The 27,436-nt window shown below is 37.3% G+C and overlaps 1 protein-coding gene across 3 annotated transcripts in view; it reads right to left on the bottom strand.

Annotated features, from left to right (window-relative positions):
• Positions 1–27,436, bottom strand: part of DCAF6 (DDB1 and CUL4 associated factor 6) — a 90,584-nt gene that overhangs the window by 1,307 nt on the left and 61,841 nt on the right. For all 3 annotated transcript variants that reach the window (XM_037378070.1, XM_037378071.1, XM_037378073.1), the window contains 8 exons: positions 26,523–26,628; positions 22,702–22,817; positions 21,807–21,890; positions 21,324–21,645; positions 10,097–10,235; positions 4,102–4,258; positions 2,444–2,532; positions 765–870 (listed from right to left, as the gene is read on the bottom strand). In XM_037378070.1, coding sequence (XP_037233967.1) covers positions 765–870; positions 2,444–2,532; positions 4,102–4,258; positions 10,097–10,235; positions 21,324–21,645; positions 21,807–21,890; positions 22,702–22,817; positions 26,523–26,628 — 1,119 coding nt within the window. The remainder of the gene's footprint in view (positions 1–764; positions 871–2,443; positions 2,533–4,101; positions 4,259–10,096; positions 10,236–21,323; positions 21,646–21,806; positions 21,891–22,701; positions 22,818–26,522; positions 26,629–27,436) is intronic.

Here is a 27,436-nt window from a genome sequence, read left to right as displayed (position 1 = left end):
CTCTCATCTTCATCTATGGTTCTGTTAGGTTTCCACCCCAAACATCATACCAGCCTCCCAAAACTTCATCTCCTTGCTTCCTACCCAGTATGATGTCTCTCCATTGTCCATCATCCTCAGTATCAACCCATTGCAGTCAACTTCTTCAGCACTAACATCCAGGAACACCAGTTCCCAGTGACGATTCTCCATGCAACCCTTCATATCCCCAGTTTCAGACCCCAGGGGGCTGCCCCTTCGCTGAAGGGACATCCTAACACTGTTGCCCCAGCAGCAGCTGCCAGCACCCTCGTTAGTATTTCCCACAGTCCTGTACCTTCACACCATCCTTCTCCCCATGCCAATTCCAAGCCCACAATAACAGTCAGTTTAAGGCTCATTCCAGTCGTCCCTAATGGCTTTCCCATCACACGACACTCACCTTAAACATCGTTCCTGAGTAAAGAAAGTGTTTTCCACCATCTAATTAGTACTATGTTACAAATAAGCTATTTCAAGATGGATAGTACGGTAACATCTAAAAATACATTTTGTTCTTTTCTTGCTCTTTGTTTTGAGGTAAAAGATAACAGCCGCAAAAATGATGCAAGTCTCACACTGAAGAAGCGATTCCCAAGTTTCCATTAAGAGACCCTTGAATAACCCTTGAATCTTCTCACCAACCCCAACTGTAGCCACAGATAGCTGAAGATCTTGATAATTCCCCAGTCCACCTGCTATTTCATAGACCAATGTGGTGGACAAGCTCTTCAGAAGTCTCTCACCTGCTCTTATATGATTCAACGAAGCCAACATTCGTAACATAAAAGAAGCTGGAACAGTAATAGTGTTTCTGGTCTCTTCCAGCATTAATTCATTACGTGTTATAACCTGGAGACAGGGAAGGGGGAAAAACAGCATCAAAGGTGAACACAAAATTGTACTGCATCAATATGTGTTTGTAGATACAAAGTTCCTATGCAAAAGGCATTCACAGAGTCAAAAATTACAGTAAGGGAGCAGTATTTTAATGATTACTATTGAACACAGTTGCACCAATTGTATGTGGTAAGAAAAGTCAGACAGTGGACTCTGCCTACAGATATTTAATTGTCTATCTAAAGAATATTCTAGTAGGATCATTCATTGTGTTGTCCACGTGCATGGTAGATATTAAGATAAGCAACTGAGAAAAAGCTTTGGAAATGAGATCTTGTACGAAACAAGGACCGATGAGAGAAAGTGCTGTTACAGATGGGAACTGTTGTAGAGAACAAAGTTCTAGCACCAGTGCTGGCCAAGAATGTGGGAAGGAAAAGAGATGAGGTTACTCTAAACTCCTACCTTCATGCTGCTTGAAACTTTTGGAGAAAATCCAAGCAATTACTGTATCCCAGTTCAGGAATATTCTTCAGCTCCATAATTATTTCTAAACAGATCTACAGCTTGCCTCTAAATGACTTGAAAGAGCCAGCTCCTACTGTCTTAGTTTCTAGGAAAAAAAATTCACTAACGAATACTTTTAGCTTTTTTGCCTCCTTCCTTCCTCGTGGTGCTTTCCTTGTCATCCTTCTGGCTTTCCCATAAAGTTCTAATCCCACACCTTAGTTTGTCTCTCAGCTTTTTGACTAGGTTCTTTTGCTGTCAACTAAGCATAAAAATGTCTTTAAGTGCAGACAAGTTCTGACCGTCATTCAGTCCCTCCTCCCACCCAGATCAGGTGCCGTAAGGTAGGAAAATAATATCCCTGCTATCCAAGAGACTGCACAAGAAAACCCCAAACCACTCCACAACCAAATGTCCCCTAACATATTACTTACAGAAAAACATCTAACATTTTAATAAATTATGCTATGTAAATCACTAAAATGCGATTATTCAGCAATCACCTATATGACCATCACAGGCCAGATGTTATATATGTTGTTGTTATTGCTTTGAGGATACACAAGAAACAATGTGTTACATAACTTTACATATGGACTTTTATAACTGATTGAGCTTGCAGTGTTTGCTTTATTCGATGAAGTTCCCAGACTGCAATCTTAGCCTAAACTCCCTTTTATGCCACAGAATATTTAATCATATTGATTTTTGTAGTCCCTGTCCTTCTGTACATCATTCTATTTCCTTCAGTTAATTTGTTTAAAGACAGGCACGACCTTCATTTCTTAATTCCTGCCAGTTTTCCTTCTATATCTAACTGTTCATACTTTTTCTGACTTGTTTCACATACATAATAGCAGATATCGTATCATTTCTAGGAGAGTTAATGACCTACAAAGTGCCTCGTCTGCTGCCAATGATGGGAAGGTTAGCCCTTATAAAGGGGCAGCTTTTTATTTATAGCTCATTTGTTGAACATTAAATAACTCTGTTGATTCTGTATCAGGAATTAGCACCAAAGGCTTTTATAGAATTGGAAGATGCAACATTACTGTGAAAAAGGAAGAAAAATTCTTACCTCATCTGCAAGTTTTCGGTTAAAAATCTTGGATTCTTCTAACGGCGACCAAATTTTTATATCGTAATCAATACCCGAAGAGGCCAGAACTAGAAGTAAGTAATTCTAAATTAGATGCGTTATGTCTTTACAACTATCTTCTGCACTTAACTGGAGTTAAAGAAAAAGACTTCACTTGAAGCATTGACTTGCAAACGTCAGTTCCCATGCTGAATACACAGCTATGTAATTACTGTCTCCATATGAGATCTGAGCTATAAATTGTATACTTTTTGATACATATATAAGAAGAAAACACATGCAAACATCAAGAGTCTCCTGTTGTAAATAATTTTAAAAGCACCTGAATATACATAAGGTAGGAATAGAAAGTAAGAACAAACTCAGCCACTACTAATATATTTCTGCTGATGGCCTGATGAGCAACACGTTAATAACAAAGCCTTAGGATGTGTAGGCCCAGGTACAAAGCCAGAAGCAAGACAATTTCAAACATATTTTGACATTTTACAATTTCAGTGTATTTCACGTAAACATATTTGATATTCAAATATAAAGCAGCAATGGATGCTCTTTAAACACTTGCTAAAATATGGGGAAACAAAAAGCTGCAGAACATCATCTAGATCATTGCGCAAAGCCACTAAGAGAATAAAAAATTCTATAGAAAGATCTCAGTCACTGGAAAACTGCACAAGATTAACTGTCCTACAAGGAGAATGACCTCTCCATTACATTTTCAGTGTGTGATAGGGAGACAGACGCACTCCAAGAAATCAGTAAAGCTACAGGGCACTTTGAAAGGTGCTTCCAAAAGAAGTGTCCAGCCGGGCCACACACTCCAAACATGTACAGGAACACAAGTGCAATTAAACATTTAAAAGTTTAAGGCTTATCTAATGTTGGGCAGTATTCCATGTTTCCACAAACTGCCTGAAAAAACCCCAGCCTCTTCTGGTATTAACATAACAACTTCACTTGCTTATTTATTTACAGCTGACTGGTACTGTACAGCGATGTAAGCTACGAAAAAAGAACTAACACAAATACTTTCTTTGCCTGTGTTAAAAGCTGCAGAATGGTTTAGATTTTCCATCTATATGTCAGACAACATGATTGCTTCCCCTGCTTTGGTCCGTCTCTTCCATAAATATGTTCCCCTAAATACAAACCAAGAGCATTTCTATGAACTTTTTTTATTCTTTTAATGTCTCAAAGCCAATGAGAAAGAGACACCCATTTCAGTCAGTTTTTTGAACAGGTCCAAGTAGAGACCAGATTCCAATAGCAATTCCCAAAGCATTGCTGGCATTTCAGTGACCCCATATTTCCCTCATCAGTATCATGGAAAACATTTAATTTATTGAGGGGATCAAGAAATGGAAATTCTTCTTATTACGTCTTAACTTTCTATAAATACTGTGTCACTAATGCTTTCATTCCAAGACATTATTGAGTAAGGAGGGTTTTAAGGGCCACAGGCCATTAGTAAAAGACACAATTAAAAGCAGTATTATCTAATTCACATGGGAAAAAGCGAACAATAGTTCACTAATCATTACAATACTCCATTAAGGCAAAGAATTTAAGACTGAGCTTTAAAATGCTTTACAACAGATAACCAGAACATGCAGACTATGAAAAAATGATCATCTTACTTGGGTCAAACGGATGAGGCTGTAGACAGTTCACCACGTGATTATCAGCTTCCAGCAGCATGAGATGTTCAGCAGTATGTCGATCCCATATAAAAATATGGCCACAGTCTGAACCACTCATGACAAAATTAGATCCCCAAAAATTGGCTTCCTTTATCTGCAGTAAAAACAAAAATTAAAATTAATATATAAGACTAGCTAGTGAAAGCACATCAAGTAATACACTGCCATTTCTGTAATAACACTACCTCTGAAATAAAAGCTCTGCATATGAAGAAGTAACATTTAAGACAATTTAAATGAAACATTAAAAGAAGAATGGTCAAAAAAAGAAAATTCAGAAGGTATTACATCTCCAGAGCAAAGTGGCTGCTAACAGAAAAAAGGAGAGGAGCTGGGGCGGACTGAGCAGTTTGGAAATAAGTGACAGCAGATCTGTCACTTTCCAAAGTGACAGGAATGACACTGGAGACAGGAGTACGTGAAAGGGTTTTTGCAAAGAGTGCGGTAAGTTAAAGTGTGTGACAGGCTAATCCTTGGTGGAGATTTTCCATTTACAGAGAAAGAGGAGACGAGGCAGAAGCTTAAGAAATCTGAGGGGTGGGAATTAACTGGGTCTGACAGACAAAAAGGGTCATGAAATCAAACTTCAGAATTTTTTCTCCCCACTTCTATAATAAATCAGATGAGAACTAAGACTTCTTACTCAGAGTCCAAAATTAAAGTTATAAGCCACTGAACCAGGAAGGCATTCAGGCAGAAGCGATCCTTCAGCTTCAGCTGTTACCATAATAGTAGGCGAAAGCAGAAGCATCTCTCCCTGCAGCTGGAACCAGTATCATCACAGTTTTCTCGACACATCAACGATGCATTATATTCTATATGGTTGCTCCTAACGTTATTTTGTTGAGGTATCCAAGCACCTCTGCAAAAGGCTTGAAGTGATATGGCTAACATTTGTCAATTATCAGTAGCATTCCCACGCTATCAGCAAAATGTATATGTAATACATTGCCAGCATGAACTATTTTTTTTCTTTTTTTCTTTTTTCTTTTTTTTTAAATTAAACTGTTCACACTGAAGGTCATTCTAGCATCTTGGGCCAATTTATGGAATTTTACTTTGCACCAACTGGACTAGCATGACACAAAATATATACATTTTTTAATCATTCATCAGAAATTATAATCATCTTTGTTTTGCCCTACAGCTAACTCCTCTATAATGTTATTGATAACATGGTAGTTTGACCCTAGATTATAATTGGCTGTAATTAAAACACTCAAGGAAGACTTCTCTGATTGGAGAGCTGTACATTTGAAGGAGGAAATACTTGAAAGATGCACAAAGTACTTGAGAATTTTTCATAAACCAGAAAAGATGGGAGGAAATCCACAAACACGGCATTGTGAGTTAAAGTGTGCACATCTGTTTGTGAGCAAACACAGCTGGGCAGGACATGCCACCAACTGAAGGGTACTGAAGAGAAGATCCAAGGTCCTCGAGAGGGCTTCCCAAAAACCAGCCGCCTCTCACCGCAACTGTATGGTTTGTTGCGGTGCCTCACAGCCAGTGAAGTGACACTGACAGCGTGCACTTGGGCTTCTCCCTTCTGGCAGCTTCTCCAGGAGGCTCTGACAGTGCTAAGGGAGCAGATGGAAGGCGTTCTTTGGAGCAGGGGGACCATCTCCACAGAGAAGGCAAAGGCTTCCCTGTTGCCTTCTGCCTTTCTTCCCCTGCCACCAACGCACAGCCTTCTCTCCATCCTATGAAGAGAGGAACATCATCATCCTCTGGGTAAAAAGAAAAGGGGCGTTTTAGGAAACAACATGCTCATGCTTTAGGCTAGAATACTATATAATGGTTTAGTACATCATCTATTTCTCTTTCCTTGTGTGCGGTGCTGTAACTCAGTAGGTATTTAAACCTACTGTCTTAATCTCCATATATATTCAGACTCATCAGCATCGTCACTCTGGATAGGCATTTGCTAAAATGCTGTGACCACTTCTCTAATGAAGTGACCATCTCTCCCCTCAAAATGGCTAAACTGTCCTGTCCCTAATTCCGAGAACTAAAGAAAACAGCAGATAATAGTCAATGACAAGATAGCTACCTTGACACGTACTTGGCTTAGAAGAAGTCTTTGGGAGACAAGTGAGCCAATAAAACCGATTTTTTTTTCTCCTCTTTGTTGCCATCCATCTCCTCAAAAATTGGTATTACATACCACTGTAAGGATAATGTATTATCTGATAATCATTTATACATTCATTATATTTTTGTATGGATCCACGTATTTATTATTTATATTATACCATACTGTGTTTATTTCTTAAATATGATTTATCTATAAATAATTACTTGTGTAGTAAATGCTGTATTCTTTTTTAATTGTGTGTTTACTAGTTCAGTGGGAAAACCCAGACTCCTTGAGTGTTTCAGAGATTTGCAGTCTCATGAGTTTTGGAACTGGAGGCAGCTGAAGCGGCCTGCCCTATGCCACAGAGTAGTGTTACAACGAAAATGATCATGTAAACTACAGAGAAATTATAGGCCATGAAAAAGTAGCAGTAGTATCAGGTATCCGTTTCCTCGAAATATAATGTTGATATTATTCTACACCTGTTACATTCAAGATACCCTTATGATTACAGCCTGAAAGAATGTGGCTTATTCAATTTCTGAGCCAAAACCAGCCACCCTAGAGTATTTTTTTCAAGAAGCAACTATTAGGTTTAAGTGTAGAACAATCTTCCCATGCCAAGGCCTCACTTACCCTCCCTTCCTAAAAAGACGTAACCCAAACAAAGACAAACATTTGGTCAGAGCAAGCAAGAATTGGCCACTTCCTCACTAATGATTAGAATCTTATTCAGAAATCAATTATGATTTTACTCTGAGTAGGACATCAAAACAACCATTGCTAAACTATTTAAAATGGGAACAGGCTAGGCAGCAGTATCCTTCCCCATTGCTGTCCTACGTCACCTGCAGGGTAAGAGGTTAGATGGGGTGCCACATGGAGTCACGTTGCTTCAAGAAGAGTCAAAACTCAGTCACGAGATGCGAGCTGAAAGCTCACAATAGTCCAATGTTTGTGCTGGAGAAAGAGCCTAGAAGTTAAAAATGTGACCCTACAAAAAAGATAACAATTTAAACAGGTACCACTACCTCTTACAAATTCGTTAAGTTGACATACAGTGGGTAAATGAGATACCTACGTAAACAGAAGTTTCCTACGTAGCAGCTTTCAGGGTTCACACAGATGATGTCCAATATTTGACGTTTAGCATAAAACAATTCCCTAATGTTTGGTATTTAAGAAAACCTCCAGCATAAGGGGCAGAATTTTGAGTTTGAGACCATTTACCAGAATCCTACTATGAAATTATTTTCCAAGTAACACATCATAATAAAGCTCTAAAGGGGATAGTGCCTGCATCCTCATCTTTCTTTTGGCATAGTTTTCCCAGAAAATGCTCTGGAGAAAATGACAGAGACATTGTCTTGCTCTCTGCTTTGCCCCAGCTATCTTGACTTAAAAATCACCGTGATAAAGAATCGTCTTAGTAAGCTGAACCCTTACCGCTGTTAAAAATATGTACTTCATTTCCAGCGTGAGTATGTCCAGTTTTAGACTTCAGGCTTGCTAGATCTTTGTCTATAGAATAAGTACCAATGACTGCAGTCAGTGCAATAAAGTCACTCCAATGTCTAAAAATAAGCCAGAGAAACTGCATTCCTGGATTCTGTGGTGAAAGACATGTTTCCAATACATACACCTTCTGGCAGTTTCTGTCTTAGAGCTCCTCTTAATATATATATTTCATTATCCTGTTAAAAGTACAGCTAAATTATCTCCAATAATAAATAACTTTATATTTCAATTCTCAATTACAATGCCTTTCTGCCTCCTTTGTATTCTCTTGCGCAACTGCTGATTTTACATTTCTAAATATTTCATAAAACCTAGGCTTGCCACTACATAAATCAACATAATTGAAATTCACATTTAGAAAATTTGTTTTCAAACTCATACATGCACTCAACTCTACTGTATGCACACACAACTTATCCCAGTTATTAGTTACACACAGAGATCTCTATTGAAGAAAAGTTTTGTTAAAGTCAGCATTTTAAAAGGGGGAGGCAGGACTTGGGGTGAATGGAACACAGGAAAAATGGCATAGATAGGAAAAGAAACAAGACTAGGACTGGGGGAAAATAGTGAGGAAGAGACAGGAGAGACAAAGAACCGAAGGCACATGGCAAAAAAAAAAATTAAGAAAAAGAAAGGGAGTTTGGCCTCACACAAGCCTTTTTTTTTCTTCCAAGAGCTAAAGAGAAACAGGAAATCCCACCCCCATCATTCCACTACCACCACAGCTCCAGCTGCTGTACTTTTGGGTCTGTTTCATGAAAAACTAGTCACAGCCAGAACACCAAAACCACTAACGATGTCATTTGAGTGGTTACATAGCAGGGATCAGTGCGATGGACACAGAAACATTCCAACCCTGCCAATGGTACCAGCAAACGCCACTACAATACTACTTATCTTTTGCTTTCCGACAATATGAGAATTACATTTAAAAAATGCTTATTAAAAAAATCGTAAGATTGCCCAATTAAGTTCTCAAAAGTAAGGAAGTACCAGTATTACTCCATTTGCCCGCATAACCTTAATTCACTCTCCCTTCACGTTCACGTCATTGACAAGACAACTTTACCCTTGAGCTGCTCGGGTATGTAGGAAACAAGACCTCTCTAAGCTGCCTCCTTCACAAATTTAAAAGGGAAATATCATCAGCCCTTGCCTTACAGGAAAGCTAGTTTGATCAAAAAGATAAAATATAAAGAAGTTTGCCACCATAGAAACCAAAAAGGAAAATTATATCATCTGTCATTACGTGCACTCCTTGTCGTAAGTGCTCATGTGAAACAAAAGCAAAACACCAACCACATCCCAAAGAAACCAAACAGTAAAGTCCATGAAATAATCTATGCAATACACATACACAGATGGAGACTCAATTAAGACCACTTAAGAGATAATAAAATTAAGCTTGCCTAGCTACAAAGCACTTGATGCTATGACTTTTAAACTAATGGGGTTTTGAGCAATTAAAATTAACTTCTGCAACACAGTACAAAACTCCTTGTCATTAATCAAAGTTTATTCTAAGCCTTGTTGCTTATGTAGACTGAAATACGCATTTACTGCAGTATTTTCCCCCGTGTAATCAAAGCCATTCACGCAAACTCTAGAAAATTGCTTTTGGAGGTAACTGGGACTACTCCTCAGATCATCTGCAAAATTAGACGCCCACTACTTCTCCAAAATACCACCTAGTACTCAGAACTTCATGTCTTCAAAACACTGTAAAAAGCAAAAAAAGAAATAGCAAGGAAAACAGCACTGTTTCTCATGCACCACTGCTTTACAAACACAGTAACTGTTTTTCTTAAAACACAGTATTTTGCATTAAAAAGATACAGTATCTAGTAGTTAGATTATGATTTAGTAACTAGCACTTTTTTTTTTTTTTTTTTTTTTTTAATTCAGAGATGTTAAGGCTCTTCAAAACTAAGATTTAATCCTCACTTTCCCTTCCAAGCTGTTCAAAACTTTTATTTAATCTTTAACTTTAAAGAGCTTGTAAGGGAAAATGAGGATTAAATCATAATTTTGATGGTAGGCACATTTTATAACACTTAGGCTGATAGACATGATGAAAAAGAAGAAAAATACCCAAAATTTTAAAGGAAGTTAAGGGGTGAGAGTCTTAACTCAAGAAAACTCAAATGCACACGAGTCACGCCAATTCTAATTTTCCTTTAGAGGAAGTTATGTGGCTTCCAACTGAATATGCAAGAAAAAGTGCTTACAATACATTACAAAATCCTTTTTGGCAAGCATATCAGTGTGGCAGCTATGCTGATTCAGTCCATAAAATCTCTGCAGTTCCCAAAACAGACAAAGAGTTTGTACCATTGTTCGGGAGTTCCGATGACCTTTATAAACCATCTTTATTAAAGGACGTCTAATATTCAACGTTTCCAGTTCTTCCATTTCTTTTCTTTCTTTCCTCCTTCTGAAGAGCTCCTGAATACGGGCAACGGCAGATCGTCTATAAATTGCAGACAAAGAGAACACTACTGAGAGTCCATCTCTAAACACTGCAATGGGCTATCAAAAAGAGACTACAGAATAATAATTAGGCACTCACACACACTCTCCATAAGTTTGGAACAGACATCAACATTATCTCAAATGTAAAATTACGGACTTCAATTTTTTTTTCCATCCTGGCTTAGAACAAGAATAGCATGCAAGACAGTGGAATGTCAAGTGATGCCAGATTTTGTTCCCTCTCTGAAGAACAAACTTCAGCTGTTGGTAAAATTCACATGCTATTTTATTATTCAGTGCTAGAGATATCCTCCACCCATAACGAGGTAGCAAAACTCTGAAGCGAAAAATCTACACTAAACCAGAAGTTTTAAAAGTTTAACAAGTTATTAAGGATCTACTGTGTCTTCCAGTGTAATTTTTTTTCCAAAATTCCATTAAATCTGTTTCTCTTCACTACTTCTGCATGACAACAGTCACAATTTAGACAGCTTTAAAATTTACTACCAAGGCAAGAGACAATTTGAGATAAGTTATTGTAGCAAATATCCCATAGGTTAGCAGTGAGGGATACAGTTGAAGATCTCCTAGAACAACAGAGAAAAATTAACTAAATTAGGTATTCTGTTTTGTGAACGTTTAATTCCAGGAATCTACTTTCTGTGAAAAGACCCTGGTACCAAATTTTTCCTGTTTAGCTCTTAAGTTTGCAGATCCCCTAATTCCAGCTACAGCCAAACTGTCACATCCCAGCACCTGCACCTAACTTTTTCTTACTTTATTCCATGTCAAGGTTGCTATTAGAGCTTTGGGGTCTTGAACACGGTCCGAGGGGAATGCCCCTCTCTAGAAGGAGCAGGTACAGATTTTAGCAGAATGCAAGGAGTCCAACCATTACAGGAAGGTATACAATTCTGAAATGTAAACCGAGCCAGAACTGAATCTATTTGCAACCTCATTACACTGCTACCAGAAAGCTAGTAACCCGAATTTGTCCACAAATAATGTGGTATGCTGGTTTAGTCACTGATCCTGGAGAAGCTTCCAACAAGTCCTTGTATCCAGAAAAAAATCCACCAGATCTATCTCATCACTAATCCTCTCGGCAAGTGGTCTGCTTAGATGTATTTCATTTTTGTCATAGGGAAAAGGTGGACCAAAAAAAATTAAGGTAAAGTGTTATCCCACAGCTAGGCAAAGAAGGAAAATGAATGCGAGTCGTTAATACAGATTTTTTTTAAAACAAAAAAATAAGAAACCAAGCAATCAATCACAAACTGTCAGACTCTGACAGATCATCTAATACAGCTCAGCTTTTAAAAGATATTTTAATCCTTACTTTTTATAGAAACTAGAAGATATTTGTAAGCGCTAGCCAACAGATCCACTTAACAGCGGACTATTTATTACAATACTTTTTTTAGAAGTTTGTCTAGCAAACAATCCCAGAAAAAACAGACTACTACTACTTCCTTTGTGAGAATTTTCTATCCCCTCACATCTAGGCAGTTTTCTAGTTCCTCCTTCTTATGCAACACTAAATAAATATGCTGTATTTGTTTGTTAGTCCTTATAATATACGAAGCCTCAACTTTAATCTTCAACAGATTTAAGAAGAGGGTTCTTCAGTCTTCATACAACAGAGGAAAAAAACCCCCCATGTTCTTTATCTACTGTGCTTTAACAACCATGAGATTATTCTCCTCACCAGTTTACTTCTGTATGAAGGGAAAGGAAGGGTGGCATGAATATGAGAGGCTACACAAAAACGCCTACAGAAACTTTAAACGATTATTTGTACATATTTGGTTCTGTACATTTAAAAAAAAAATAAATTTGTGTAAGACCAAGAATCATGTAACAATAACTACTCTGCTACCAACCCCACCAGTGACTGCCCAGCACACACAACTCTTCAGCACCTTAAGACCCTTTTGGTTTCAGATGCACGCCTGCCAGCCTTAAGCCTTTCCCTTACTATCACTACTATTTGTATTTGCAGCGTATTTATCCACCATAATTAATTAATAAAAGATGTGCAGTGAAATATCTGAGAAGTTAAACATTGTTAGGAATGACAAAGCAGCAGACTTGTCTAGCTCTTTCAGGAGAGTTACTTGCTAGATAGCAGTAGCAAGTCTGGGGATTAAAAGATGGTATTAAAATAACTAATTGATAACCCAGAGTAGTTTCTTGCATAGCTTTTCATCTAAGTGTCTCTAGAAAAATTCATCTCCTCTTCTAAATTCTAGGCTTGAATGCAGACGTTACAAAACACCTCAAGACTATTCAGCAGTCAGAATCACACATTTTTCAATAAAAGCAGAAGCAGAACTTGTGGTTAAAAACTGTCTTTCAACTAAATTCAGCTCTGAATTTAAATCAGGATTTGGGGGTCTTATTTTATAAGGCACGAATGGATTTGTATTTAGGGATCTGGTAAAGTTGATGATTACCTTCAACGGGGAGAAAGCAGCCAAGCACACGGGGCTATAGGTGTGATACTGTTACCGGGCTCTCCAGTAACACACTGCTAAGAGCAGGAACCTGGCAGAGGCAGGCCTTCTCCAGAAGAGATAAATATGAGCCCGATCTAATGACATTTCAGAACAAAGAACATTACAGCAAAAGGATTCTCTTGGAGAGGTATTACTTTTCCATATCTACAGATTTCCTATACATTTTTTAAATCACACAAAACCCCCCACTAAATAGTTCAACCTATTTGTTTTCACGGCTTTTAAATTTCCATTCGTATTTGTGATAAGCAATTCCTATCTGTGCCGACACAAACTTAAGACAGCAGCCTCATGGCTTGGAGCATCAGCAGGTAGAGAAGCGCGCTGGGCAATCTGTACACTGCTAAGGTTCAGCCTAAACCCCACCGCGAGCTGCTGCGTCCCTTCCAAACCACGGGGTCTTCCGAGCGTTTACGGTCAGACAGTTACACACACTGCACCTCTTGGGGCAACTCCACCGATTGATCCGGTTGTATTATGCATTCACATCCAGGCCTCAAATCAAGATGCCTGAGAAATTCTGGGTATAAATTAATGTTATTAGCTTTACGATACAGAAAACATTAAGTCTTGCAAAGCCTACGAAACTCTTTAGTTATGCCCCTATACAGTCGGTAGTGTTCTTGACTTCAGAATAATTCAGTACTACTGGCTTTATACCTGCAGACCAGACTTTTTAGGTGTGTTTCACCAAGTTTTGTGGTACTTTAGCGCAAAAAGTAGTAATAAAGGTGGTGTGTGTAGTCTTTGTAAGATTTGAGTCCAAGATGACGTACAGTACATCCATTACTTCAGTGGAGTGTGCCTTGTGGAAAGACAGTTTTTAAATATTACTTCCAAAAGTAAGAATATAGATATGAATCAGAGCATAACTCTTCCCTGTATGATCAGCCACATTTGAAGCCTTCAAAGTTTATTGTTGTAAAATTAATTATCAAAAGCCCATTTAAATTAAGCCCTAGATGAGTGGAACAGGGATTTAGAAGTGACGCCGTTATATTCCTTCAATTCAACATAAGTTCAAAGGAAAAAAAATCCCAAACCCACAAAAACCCTGCGATGCAAACTGATTCACAACTACATACGATACATCGAGAGAAATCAAAAAGATGTCAAAATGTAAGTTAAGCCTTAAAAAAGATTTTTTTTTTTACATGTCAAATAGGGCATTTTCTGTATTGTTAGAAATTCTGAAGTATAATAAGGATTTTTTAAAATTAAGGTCTGTGCAATTTTCATGATTAACTAGTTTGTTTCTTAAAGCACAGTCTGTCACATATTGCTCTTTAAAATATTTTTTTTGTGTGTGCGTGTGAGAGAGAAAGCTGCAGACATCAGTTCACAATCTGTGTTACTCAACCATTTCTGGCTAACTAGCCCTGCATGTTTCAAAACAACTATGCTCATCTATTAGTTAGAAGAGAGACAGTCAAAATTAATTGTATGTTTTTCAAAAGAGGGAAAACTGAACAATTACCCGAATCAACTGTAAACAATATACAGGAATTCCGCTACAAACCTTGTTCCACTAGAGGTCCAGATGTAGTGGCTGCCATAAAATTAATCGGTTACCCTAGATCAAACACTGTCACCACCCACCGGCCACCTCCTGAGCTGGGCTGCAGCAGGGGCTGGAAAGCTCGCGGGTGCTTGCCTTCCTTTTCCCATCCCTCTTGTCTCAGCTCTGCACTGAGTCTCAAGCTCAGTATTGATTCCTCCCGTATTAAGGAGTTTTGTCACCTCTCAAGTTCCCCAATTTACTTACACACAGATAGGCGTTGTCTCTTTTTGCTAAGTACCAGCAACCTGCTTCCTTCTCTTCTGCAATTTCAAGTTACTACTTCCCCCCCCCCCTTCTCGTTGCCATTTTCTTATTTGAACTATTTTCCCTATCCAAAACAACTGCAGGGAACCTAAGGCTTACAACCATTAATTTAGAACCTATTCCTCTGATGCCTTGTGGTCAGTTCTTCACTGACCGCGTAGAGGAATCCACCTCCCAGCTACCATGCTCCTGGCCCAAGAATTCCAACCATGCGTCTTAACAAGCTGGCTATCACCACCGAAGTCAAATCCAGCTCAGGAACAATCAATAAGACATTGAACTGGTCTTCACCTCAACCCGTGAGTTCTCTCACTATTTTTACTCTTCTGATCTTCTCCTCCATCCCACCGGGGGACAGTGAGTGAGTAGCTCTGTTGGGCTGAGCTGCCTGCTAGGGTTAACCCACAACCACCATATTAAAATAGATCTCTTTCCTAAATATGAGGATTTAATTACATTTCTGATTTTAATTACCAAACAACCATGTTCCTTTTAGAAGCCTCTGAACCCGCAGAAGAGATTTACTACTGCTGTCAAATTTCAAGCATTAAGAGAGTTGTAAAACAAGGGCAAAACCATCATGTTTAGCAACACACTGACTCTACCCTAAAGCCCAAGTTATTTCACTGCTGATCATATAAAAAGAAATGTTTACTCTAATGTACTCCCAAGTAATTTCCAACACAGTGTTTCAACTATTCTCCGCTACATTTTTAAATTTTCACCTGATATGCTGCAGAATACAATGAAAATCAGAGAAAAATATACTGATAAAAAAGTCTATGCTGAACGCATCATTCATTTTTCTATTTAATTTATAGCAATATGAAACAAATATGCCCATGGGCTGTGCTGAAGAGCTAAAGAACTCCATGGTAAGCATGTTTAATAAAGAAAGAACGCCTATTGTGAAACGTAAAGTACAAAAAATACACAGATTCTTGAACCTTTAAGAAAGTTGCAGAGTTAAATTAATATTCCAATTGCAGCTAAGATTGGAAAATAAGACAAAGAAATACACATCTGCACTATTTTCCTGTAGGCATTTAAAAGATCGGACTCAGGCTAAAACTTCTGTGAAACCACATCCTGAGTCTTTTCCTTCCCAGCCACACAAAGCCAAGATGTTAATTTTCACCATTAGAATTATTTTGTGCCACTTCCCCTCTATACAGCCTTTGGCATTAAATCACAGCAGATCGTTTCTCCCTCTCATGGCATGTGGCCAAACACAATTGCCCAAACTGCCTTATACATTCTTACAATTCACTCGAGTATTTCAAGGAGGAATATGAACGAGATCAAGTAACTCCTTTAGTTAACATTATTGAAAGAAATATTGGATAAGATATTTTATATATATAGAAGATATAATATTATAAAACAAAGCTTTAGTAATTATGCTCAGATCCATAATCTTGTTCAGACAAAAAATATAGTCTTTGATACGTGTATTCTTATATTTTTGTCCAGAACTGGATGTTCTCTACTACCAGACAAAGCAAGTCAGCAGTGGCACATGCAACTATAACACGTTCCTCAGCAGCTGAGTTAAAAAAAAAAACACGTTACTTGCTTTACACAAACTACACACTTTTCAAATTCTATTAATTTCTATGGCACGCAATAAAAAGGTTAATAGCTTGTTAAACATATACGCTGCCACTTCTTTTCAACTCCCATGCAATACATGCAGCTAAATATAACTCAAGCAATATACTCTGTAATTCATAGCATTTAAAGTATATTAAAATGCCAGTTAGACAAGAAAAACAAGAACCTGATAAATCCATTATATGGCAATAAAAAGGAGGAGGGGAGGAAGAAAATAATTAATTACCTCATTATTCTATCACCTATCGCTGTTCCTCTGATATTATATCTAGTAAAGGGAACAACAACTGAAGTCATTCAAAAATGCTGGGTATCATGTTTTTAAAACGTTAGCATCTATTACAAAATGTGCTCTACGTATTGCAACTGAGAAGACTCCTCCTCCTCAGTGTGTTAGTATATGAGACTGATTTCAACAAAAATAGTATTCAGTTTACATAACAGTACACAAAGTTGATCTTATAAAAAGCAGTAAGTCTTCACAGATTGTAACAGAAGTGGAAGTAGCTGCATAATCAATTCCATTTTACATTCATATTTTTTTTTAAATTTTAACCTAGTACTTTAACGTTTTCCAGGCTTAGCCTCTGCTCACAGATCGGCTTCTGTCAAAGTCCAAACAAAATTAATTCCATTATTTAAGTAGGAAAGCAGTCCTCGGAGAGTTGTTTTGACTAATTTGTGAAAAATAAGATCGATCCATTAAAAACTGCACCCTCTGTGCATGAAGAACATATACTTTGCATAGATTCCCCCCCTGCCCACCCCCATAAAGTACGACGCTAAGGCAAGCCATGTTATCTAGCTCTGTTCCAACTAAATTTGCTGGACTTAGTAATTTTTAAAGCTGATACGCTACGTGCCTACATCAAGACTTAAAAACCTGCATACAAATATCTCCTCACATTTGTAAGAAGAGAAATCTCAACCTTCTGGGCATTTTAAGGAATCCACAGCAAGTTTTCTCTGTTGCGTATCTAGCTAAACTGTTCTGCTGTACAAAACAGGGTTCATTTTTTTAGATTTAGAAATACTCTGTGAAGTTCCTTATATATTTTGTTAAAAAGAGCATGTATTGACTAGCCCAATGACACTTTAAAAAATAAATAGCTTCTTTTAGATCTTTACCATTCCTGTAGTGATGCTCAGTGGCTACAGAAAAGTCAGGTGTCATCTTCTCAATTATTTCTTTCAAAGAAATGTCCTTCTGTGTCAAAACTGTTCCTAGCTGATTCCTAGCCAACGTTCAGCTGATTTGCCCAATTTACCAACCAAAGGACTGTTGTATTTCTACACATCTCACTGCTACTATTCTAAGTCCTTTTCAATATATTAAAGCAGATGCAAACTTCGTGTTTCCGTGTCTCTGTTGCATAGTCTTTGCTGACAGTTCGATTTCAGGTTAGTTGTGAGAAACCCATGTTTTTGACCTTTTTAAGCACCCACAAAAGGAGTTTTTGTCCCCTGTATCTATTCTCAGATGATGTAAAACAGAGAAAAAGACCCAATCCTTGGTTTGAAAACTGGAAGCTGGGTTTGTACCCAAACAAAATTCAAATAGTGGAAGCTCTGTAAACATTACATTTGCAAAATGGACAACATTCTAGTCATAAATCTGGAATCTGCATCCACCTTACTAAAACTGAGGTGAGACTAGCAGAGCTGATGCAGCAGCAGGTTCTCTATTTCACTGCAACTCTCGACAGGGCTATCAAAAGGGTATATCTGCCACTTCTTTTCCTTCAGAGGAACTTTATGATTTCAGAGTACAGAATCAGAAGTCTATCCTTGCTTTCTTAGTGGAGACAGTTGTACTTTACAGTGGGAAAATAACTCCAAGATAGTTTTCTTGATCTTCATTTCCCCAGCTGTGGAGTTTCTCCTCAATATAAACAATAGCTAGTTATTAGCTATATAAAAACCACAACTGGTTGTAGATAAAACTGGTAATGCTATATACTGGAAAAGGCTTATTAGTCAAACAGCTTTTAGTATTCTGTTTCAGAAGGCTACAGTCTCTTTTTTTATTTTTTTGTCCTAAAGAAAAATTAGAACTACTGTTTGTTGTTGGTTTTTTTGCCACTGTATATTTCAGGCTAGCTTTATAAATTTCTCCACAAAAGAAAACAAGCCCCAAAGCAACCACCCCCTAGATATTCTAGGGAGAGAAAAATCTATTGCTTTTATATTAATGCCATTAATTATCTTACAGGATGGCACACTGGAAACTAAATTATTAGCTAAACTAGAGAAAATGAGATTTAGTAAAGGAATTGTTAGGTAACACCATTTTCTAAGTGAGAAAAGAGGAAAAGTCAGTCTATAGGAAGCATACTGGTGGAGCTAAGCACCAGTCTTGCAGGCAGTTTTGTTTAATGTATTGCTAATAGTCTTTGAGCAAAATGTAGGAATGTATTCATGCAGTGCATTGAGGACATGAGGTTGGGTAACTTTATGAATACAGAGGGGACTGTAGGACCTTGAGAAAAATTGGTGAGTAGAAATTCAGTAGTTTAAAATTGACAGTCATACACTTCTGAGCTTCCTTCTGGTGAAAGATAAGAACATATTAATTAGAAATTACAAAGTAGGGAAGACTTCAGTATACTAACTGATCTTGTGTCTGACCACAAGCCACCACTATGAGACAGCCGTAAGCAAGAGAGGAGGAGGAGGATATAGCTACAGCTCACTTGTGTCTCAGAGAATCTTCATAGACCAAGAGTAACGCTCGTACCATTAACCCTAGCAAAATTCAAACAGCGCAGCGTGCGTCATTCTGGTCTACCATAGTCAGGAAAGAAGTGGAACGTAGAGGAGAAGAGCTAAGAACCAGCACGATGGCAGGAAACCCACATATTTTTACTGCTAAGCGTGAGGAAAAACTTGACGCTCAGTCCAGTGAGACAAAAGCTGAAAATGGTCAGGATGAACATCATTCAAAATTGTAAGCACCGGGTATGAAAAAATTGTTTCAGTCAAAACAGTATGTTAGCACAGAACAAAATGACTAATTTAAGTCAATTTGTACCCATTGTAGCAGCAATGTTTTGAGGTAGCTTCCCACTAGTTAAGGGGCCAGGGGGATTTTATATAGATTTGATCAGTTTATGAAAGGGATTATATGCTATAGCAACTAGTCACAGTAGTAGTAGAAAGGACTTCCAGTTCCTTTCATTCTATTTCATAGGAGATATAAATATTAAGACGGCTTATAGCTAGGCTTTAAGGCTGCCAGTGCCTGCTTTCTCTCTGGAAATCCAAATTCCTTTGAGCACACAAGGATGTCTTACTTTTCTTCAGTATCTCAGAGGGTACTTATCCTGGAACCAGAAGAATAGGAAGGAACATAATACAAATGTGTATCTGACAGCTCAAAAATGAAACTAGAAAACTACTGCTTGCTTGCACACACACAAAAGCAAAGAAAATTAATTGGTCAGGCATTAAACCTGAGTAATGGAAGTCTGGAGGCAATCCTAAACCAGCATTGGCTATACAGCAACTTTTCTCCAATTTTATTTGGGGAGGAAGAGAAAGGGAACAGGGGGCTGCCTAAAGAATTCTAATTATATCATTAATTTAGTTGAATGATCTTTTTTAGATGATTAAATTTTAACTGCTACAAGGAAGAAACCTCGCTGCACACAAAGGAGGAAAAAATGCATGCCAGATGAAGTGTAACTTCATTTAAGATGACCCCAGTAGTGGGAAATTGTAACAGCTATATGACACCTGGATGTGTCATTCTTACTACATTACTACAAAAACAATTACATTATACAGGCAACATAAGATACATGAAGAGAAGCTAAGAATCCTGCTTGAAAACAGAAATGGGATTAAAATTGCAGGGCTTTTCCCAGCTTGCTCTTCAATCACTAGATCATAATGAACGTTGGCTTGCAGCAGAAACTATTTCTGCCATTAGATATTTATCTGCAATAACTTAGTACTGCATGGAAAGTTAATGGATTAAGACAAAATCTGTATATATTGGCTTTTTCATAAACACTGTCATTTAGTGAGCAGAATTACTTGTGCTATGTAATAAAAAAACCACTGACTGTTCCCTGAGTCACTACTGACAATGCGGTGGCTTATGCCTTTTGGGGTTTTTTAGCTGAAAATTATTCAAAACCTTTTCTATACACAACTATCAAATTCATTCTGATTTCCTAATGAATATAAATTGTAAATGTTTCCTGTAAAGTATTTCCTTGCTAGCCTAATAAATTAATAGCAAGATAATGCTGCCTTTGAACAGGATAGGAGTAAAGCAAAGGCACCTGACACTAGGTTATACAACATCTAACGCAAGCAGGGGAAAAAAAAGATTTAAAAAATTTAAGTCTAACAATAGAGATGTTGCTTAAAAAATTATTACAGCCATTTAAAAAGTCCAAGAATTTAAATTGATGATCAAAGGTATTAAAAACCAGCAATACCAAATTGGGGGCTAAATTTACTGAATGATCAAAGAAGTATGTACAGCTGTTGGTATTTTATAAGAAAAAAACTTACAAAGCTTACTAAGTGCATCTTTTATTACTGATGACAACCAGTAATCTAGTAAAAAAAAAAAAATAATCCTTTTTTTTGCTGCTGTACATACTGATATTCAATAACCAACAAAAGGAAAAGGATAACAGTTTTTCTCCTTCAGAGAAAAAGAAGAATGAAAAATTGAACACATCAGTTTTAATGTATGTACTACAGACAAACGCAGCATTGCTCAACAACAGTTAAAAGCTCTTGCTTTGCCCAAGTAAGAACACCTAAAGTACAGTGGAAAGAAAACATAGGTCCCTGTACACAAATTTATGAACTTTCTATACTTAACAACTACAGGGAGAACAATAAAAATGAATTGCAAATATTCAGCACTGGAGTAGTCAGCAGGCAAGAAATAAGCAGGTATTAGATCCGTAGGAGCCTGCCTGGCTAGGAGGGAAAATACAGCTACACGTATCTTACACATTGGCAAATTAGACTCAGCCATTAAGCTCTTGGGTAGTTTTCAAAGAACAGCTTACTTTGATTAAGGATACAAAGTATGGGTTTCTACATCTTCCATTCCAAGAAATGCATTTTGCCAAACAATAGCAAAGAGAAGTATTCCCCTAACCTGTGTCCTGGTCCTCCTCGATACCTTGCCCCTGGGATCAGAACAGGATCATCATCACTGTCATCAGTTTCTTGGAGAGCTGAGGTCCTGGTGGAGGACTCGTCTGGAGTTGCAAGCCCTGAGGATTCGGGGTGTGGCTGAGGTTCATCATTTGCAGCAAGCGAGGTGGCAGTGGATTCAGTACTCTGACTTGTCGTTTCTTGATTCGCACTCCTTTCACACGAGGCTTCTTCCTCTGCATTTCCAGAGCCAGCGTCAACATTGGGCCCGTTTTCTTCTGGCTGGATTCCAGAATGCTCAGGACCAGGTTTATCTGATATAGCTAACAGAAGTATTGGGGAAAATAAGTCACAGCATTAATGATTGTAGCCTATTTTACAAGACATTATAAATGGTCACAGAAGTTAAATTACGCATGCCGAGTTTACATTAGAAATTTAGGTTTTCATTCTCTACCTCTGCAAATAGCGTACAGATACATACTTGCTTCTGTCGTCTCTACAGTTTCATCTGCAGTTTTTAGTTCCTCAGCACTTGCATCTTCCTTGGGAGATTCACCAGAAACTCCTGAATTAAACAACTTAATAGTAAATCACATGATTTCATTTAGATGCACATCTATAAATGTAAGCAAATCTAAATGATACTAGCACTCCTAGATCAAACCAAAGCAATCCCCTCTGAAGCCTGCATGTCATTTTACTGAAATCTCAAGATACTAATCACATAAAAGTCAGTATATATAAACCTATCTAGTTTCCCAGGTCAATACACTAACAAAGAAAAAAGTATTTCTTGTTCCTTAATATACTTAATATCCTATGCTATGACAACTTGAGCTGCAAAAATAGCATTAATACTCTTGAAACAGATGATCACTTACTGAAAGCTATTTTTCTGAAGATGGAAATTAAGTTACTGCTCTATTAAAAGGGATTTTTAAAAAAAACAACAAACATTTCTCTGGAACCAGTCATTTGACATGACTGCCCTTTTGGCAATGAATTGAGCAAGAGAACCACATGTAACAAAATACAGTGAAAGCTTGAAAGAAATGTAACAAAATACCCAGCACTCATTTATGACTGCAAAGTGCAGTTGTTCTATTTTTTTATACAAATTGGGGCAGATATGTTGTTAAGAAAAAAAAGAATAAGGGTTTTAGAACTGAAGACAGAGTAAGTTCATTTTGTTTATATTTATTTGCAACTATCTCAGGTCGGTATCTTTTTCTTTTCTCAGAAAGTCGTATTTTATTATGGCTGTATTCTGTCTTCACATGCATGTGTATGAGACTCCCATCATGTTCAATGGGAGTCATGAACACACGACAGCAGAATTTTTACCTTAGCATTACAGAAATAATGCTGTATCTTACTTGTTTCTTCATCTTCGGGCCCTGACCCTTCTGAGGTTTTTGTTTTTACAGAGTCTTCTTGGCCTTCAGTTTTGCAATGACTTCCACTCCCTCTAGAGCTTGAATTTGTGCTGCTCCTGGCAATGTAACACGTTAAAAAAAACATTACTAGAAATAATATAAACAGATAATATAATTGCAATTGCACAGCTTGACCATCATCATCTTTCGCGCTCCGATCTCACAATTCAATTGGTCCTGGCAGCAGCTACAACTAACAAGCTTCACAGCAATTTCAAAATTGTTTTATTATGTCCATCGCTACTCACCCTACACTATTCACCTGCATCACAGAACTCTGCTTTCTCCTTCCTGCCTTTGTTTTTTTTAAACTTATATGGGATTTCTTCATTGCTTTTCAAAATAATGTGAGAACTCAAAAGGATTTGCTCTCTTTCACTATTTATACATTTTTTTTACGTATATAAATGATCAAAGATCTCTTAAAGGCAAGCTGTCAGCTGAGCATTAATACATAATCTTATCCCATCCAATTAAAAATAGGTTCAAATAAAGTTTTCCAGGTTCTTCACCATTAACTATCATTCCTGTACCTTTTGAGGCAGACTTCTGATGTTGGCTTTCAGTCCTCCCAGTTTTGTTATTTCTCAAGACTTACTTATTACTATAAGCTGGTACTTGAGATTTACTCCACATCCGTGTTTAGATTATTGTGGAACACCAATTTCTGTTTACAGTAAGGAAAATTATTCCTCAGGAAATATGTAGCACTGCTGTTCTGAATGCTACCAAAACTAAAGTTTCTAGGCTGTCTAGAAAAAGACCTTATTTTAGGAAATGCAAAGCCTTGCTCCTGAGCTCTCCCAATCCCTCCTGGCCCACACCTGTCTTGTGGCCTCAAACTTCAGCAAATCGCTGGACAAAGTTGGAAAAAAAAGATCAGTTACGAGAATTATAAGCGTGATTCTCAAGAATTTAGACTGCAATAAGTATCTTCTTACATGCGTATATCATTACGAAACTATTTTATATGCTACATTGCTAGAAGCAGCACAAATTGTGCTTAGTCTAGATACTTGAGAATCTAGTCTAGACTTGAGTACTTTTATTTTTATCCTAAGAATGACAGCTTTTACTCATCTTGATGAGCAATAGTCTGTTTCATTACTGTACTGTATTTGGATACATAGACAATTCTTGCTAGCCCTTACAGTATTTCTTCTAAATCAGGAATTTTCAGCATTGTTTCTGAAAGGACAGACAAGAAGTGTACTGCTAGACACCAACTCAAGGATTTTTGCTATTTCACACCTCAACTGATCTAATCTCAATTGAAAGTCACTTTTATGAACTTAATCACAGTCTAAACACTAGAATTTTTTTTTTTTTACTTTTAGGGATTGACTTTCTAGCTAAACACTCAATCCTAATTTACATTCATGTATATACACTGCTTTCATTTTTACTTCAGTGTTATTTTTCACACCAGCAGCTACATGAAGAAGATGTTTCTAAGAGAATAAAATAACACCCTGTGCTTTCGCTACATTAAGCCCTACTATCTGCTTCCATAGCAGGTTTTCTATTTACCCAGTTCACCTCATAACCCTTTGTTGAACCTCTGCCAACTCAAATCAGTTTTCTCAAAAGCACGATGGAGATTTCACACAGCATTAAGTCACAAGGTAGAGTTAGGCAACAGCACCAGGAATTCTCATCCTTGGCTGAAGTCTCCCAGATGGTGACATCTAGGATCACACTTGCCCATCTAGTAGCTGTGTAATATTGAGAATGAAGTGACTGGTAGGTCCACATCATCTTTTTCACAACACTCCCAACTTGCAGATTAGGTTTCTGTTATTTGTCCTCAACTGCATCATTTGGTTAAGTGGAATTGCATCTTACTTTATTAATCCATTCTTGGGCACAATGTTTTAGTCAGCCTCTGAACAGACAATGCCTTGCAACTGTCCCGCTAGGAAATGCTTCTTCCTCTCACTGCCCATCCTGCGCTACCCACTACGAAGCTCCATTAAGTTAGTTTAACACTGTGTTCCGTTTCTTTATTATCTACCTGTTCCACCTTAGGACAGAAGGTCAACATGTGAGAAAGTATCAAATACTTCCTGGAAATTCAGTTTCTTTCTATTACACCATGTACGTTTCTAGAACCCATTACTCCATCAAATAAAAGGTACTAATCATGCACATTTTAGTTCCCATAACTGTGTTTTATGTCCCATGTACTGTTTGTCTTAATATGCTTTTCTATCACAACTGTCCTAACACCCTGAATATTGCTGCCATTAGTCTCAAGAGATCATGATGTTCAGTCCTTCCTTCTCTATTGGTATTATATTTGATGTTCGTCATTCACATGCTGCTAACCGTTGGCTCAAGAGATTCATTAAAATACTTCCTGTTAGAATAGAGATATAAGTGAAGCTAAGTTTTAGTAGTTTTCATTTACTCTTTACCTCCCCAATTGTAATTTCTGTAATTAGTAATATCCCTGTATACTCGACACTTTTTAATATTGTTTTTGAGGTAGTTCACTCAAATTTTCCACCTTCAGAATCACTTGTATCATTAACTGTTTGGAGTGTGAAATGCATTTTTCAAATTTTGTTTTAAAATAAACACAGAAACAAAGTGTTAATGTTTAATAAAATTTGCTTTCTGTGATAAGAGTGTTAGTAATGTTTTCTTGTTATATATTAAAAAGCCACTAGAATAAATGGACAAAACATTTGCTAATCTCTGATCCTCTTGTGAAATTTGCCTACCCTAAAGCATTAAACAAAGATGACTACAAAACTAAACACAGTATTAGTTAAAAGCATTACAGCAAAACTAATTCTTTCAAAGCTTGCTGGATTTGGACTCTAAATAGAAATACAGCCTGACAGATTGGCTGAACATAACTGCCACAGTATTTCAGATTCACATGGGCAAAGACTTCATTCTTGTGAAAACACACAGATCACTGTTTAAAGTTTCCAAATGCTATGGCTAAGGTGTATGTTTTATGTCTCAAGACACAGCGCTTCAGTGTAGCTAGATGTGGTGTTTGGGTTTTCCCCCCCCCGCCCCGTAACAAATGCCAGCAACCATTTCTACTTACTGTTTTCTATAATAATTTTGAAAACATAAGCAAAGAATTAGAAGTAAGAAAAGATAAAATAAGGATTGTGGTTGTTTTGGGAGATCCTGAGATGCTCTAGTAATAGACTTTGATACAAAACCAAGTAAGTCAGACCAGTTAGACAGTGTGCGTTTATTATCTGAAAAGGATGCCCTCACTGCGGTGTCTCAGCAGTCCACAAAGTTCTTAACCATATGCACTCATCTAGACTCCTCAGAAACACAGAAATACTAATTTTACTGTTTCACAACTCAAGAACTGTGCCACAGAAAGACTAATTTAGACTAATTTGCAGAATACCGTATGAAAAGTCTGGTAGAGCAGAGAATTAAAACTTAAGCACTAGCCCCTGGACCACCCTTCCCATCACTGTACTACCCTGATTTAGTAAGCTAGTTGACACTAATGTTATGCTAGCATTTGATGAAGATAGCATGTTTCCAAAAGATTCATGGTAAATATAACTGAGAAACCTCTTGCATAAATTTGATGTTACAAGTGTGACTGTCCTTTACGTTCTGAATGCATTGAGGACTACAGCCACTGCAAATTGTCTGTTACACCTAAAAATACATGTGTACCATACAGAAAAATAACTCACCTGTATCTATGACTAGATGAGCGTTAGTGATATGTGTTGATCAATAATCAGTCAAAAACAAAATTAACTTCTTACCACTCATCAGTGAAGTCCAGTTTTATTGTGCTTGTAGTTGTTCCTTCTGTACTGTAGTGCAAACTTAAAACTGGTTCACCTGTTCCTGTCCGCGGCTTATCACTCTCTGTAAATACGGGGTTGATAAAGTTTGGATAGGCATCAGTAATATACATAAAGCTGTTATAATTTTGAAGATTCATTTCATTATCCTAACAAAGGCCAAATGTGGTAGTAACATGTACAATGTCTACTTAAGAGCTCTTACAGCCCAAGCAAAAAATTAAAAAGTTTCAAAGTAAACACACCAAATTTGCAATGCTTTAAAAATGGCCTAAAATTATTTGTATTTATAAGAGCAAACAAACATGATGCTGGCCTTCAACATGCTGGTAAATAAAACTGCAGATAGCTATGTGTACACACAATAATACCCTTTATAAGCAGATCCCTTTTCTATCAAGTATATTAATAATAAGAATATAAATTTTTTTTGGAAGTGGTGTTCAGTCTTTTTAGCCTCAGTAAATACACATGAAAAAGATGATGAGATCTAGACACACTGGTCTAGAAAATTCACCATCTCCTTTACCTTTTTTTTTCTACTTAGAAGCCAGTCAACTACCAATATCCTTAGACCTGCTTTAAATTGTCAGCCAGCTGTCATAAAACACTGTAAATTCATGTTCTGAGACCTTTGGCTTTAAAAAAACTCTCACATTATAGTAACTGTAAGCAGAAGGGGAGTACTTTCAAAGCAAACTATTGATAATGTCCAAAAGCAACAGAAGTGAATCGAATTGAAAACCACTGCCAAATCTGCCAAACTTCTGCTGCATATATAGTTTTAAGGATGTACAGTGGGCTCCTTCGAAACAGAGCTGCTCAATGACATCCATCCAGCCACCACCCTTGAGTAAAATTAACCGTCACAA

Source organism: Falco rusticolus, chromosome 2 (genome assembly GCF_015220075.1).
Source record: "Falco rusticolus isolate bFalRus1 chromosome 2, bFalRus1.pri, whole genome shotgun sequence".
Classification (NCBI taxonomy): Eukaryota; Metazoa; Chordata; class Aves; order Falconiformes; family Falconidae; genus Falco; species Falco rusticolus.
Note: the sequence above shows the minus strand (reverse complement) of the source record. Positions and strands in the feature narration are given on the sequence as shown.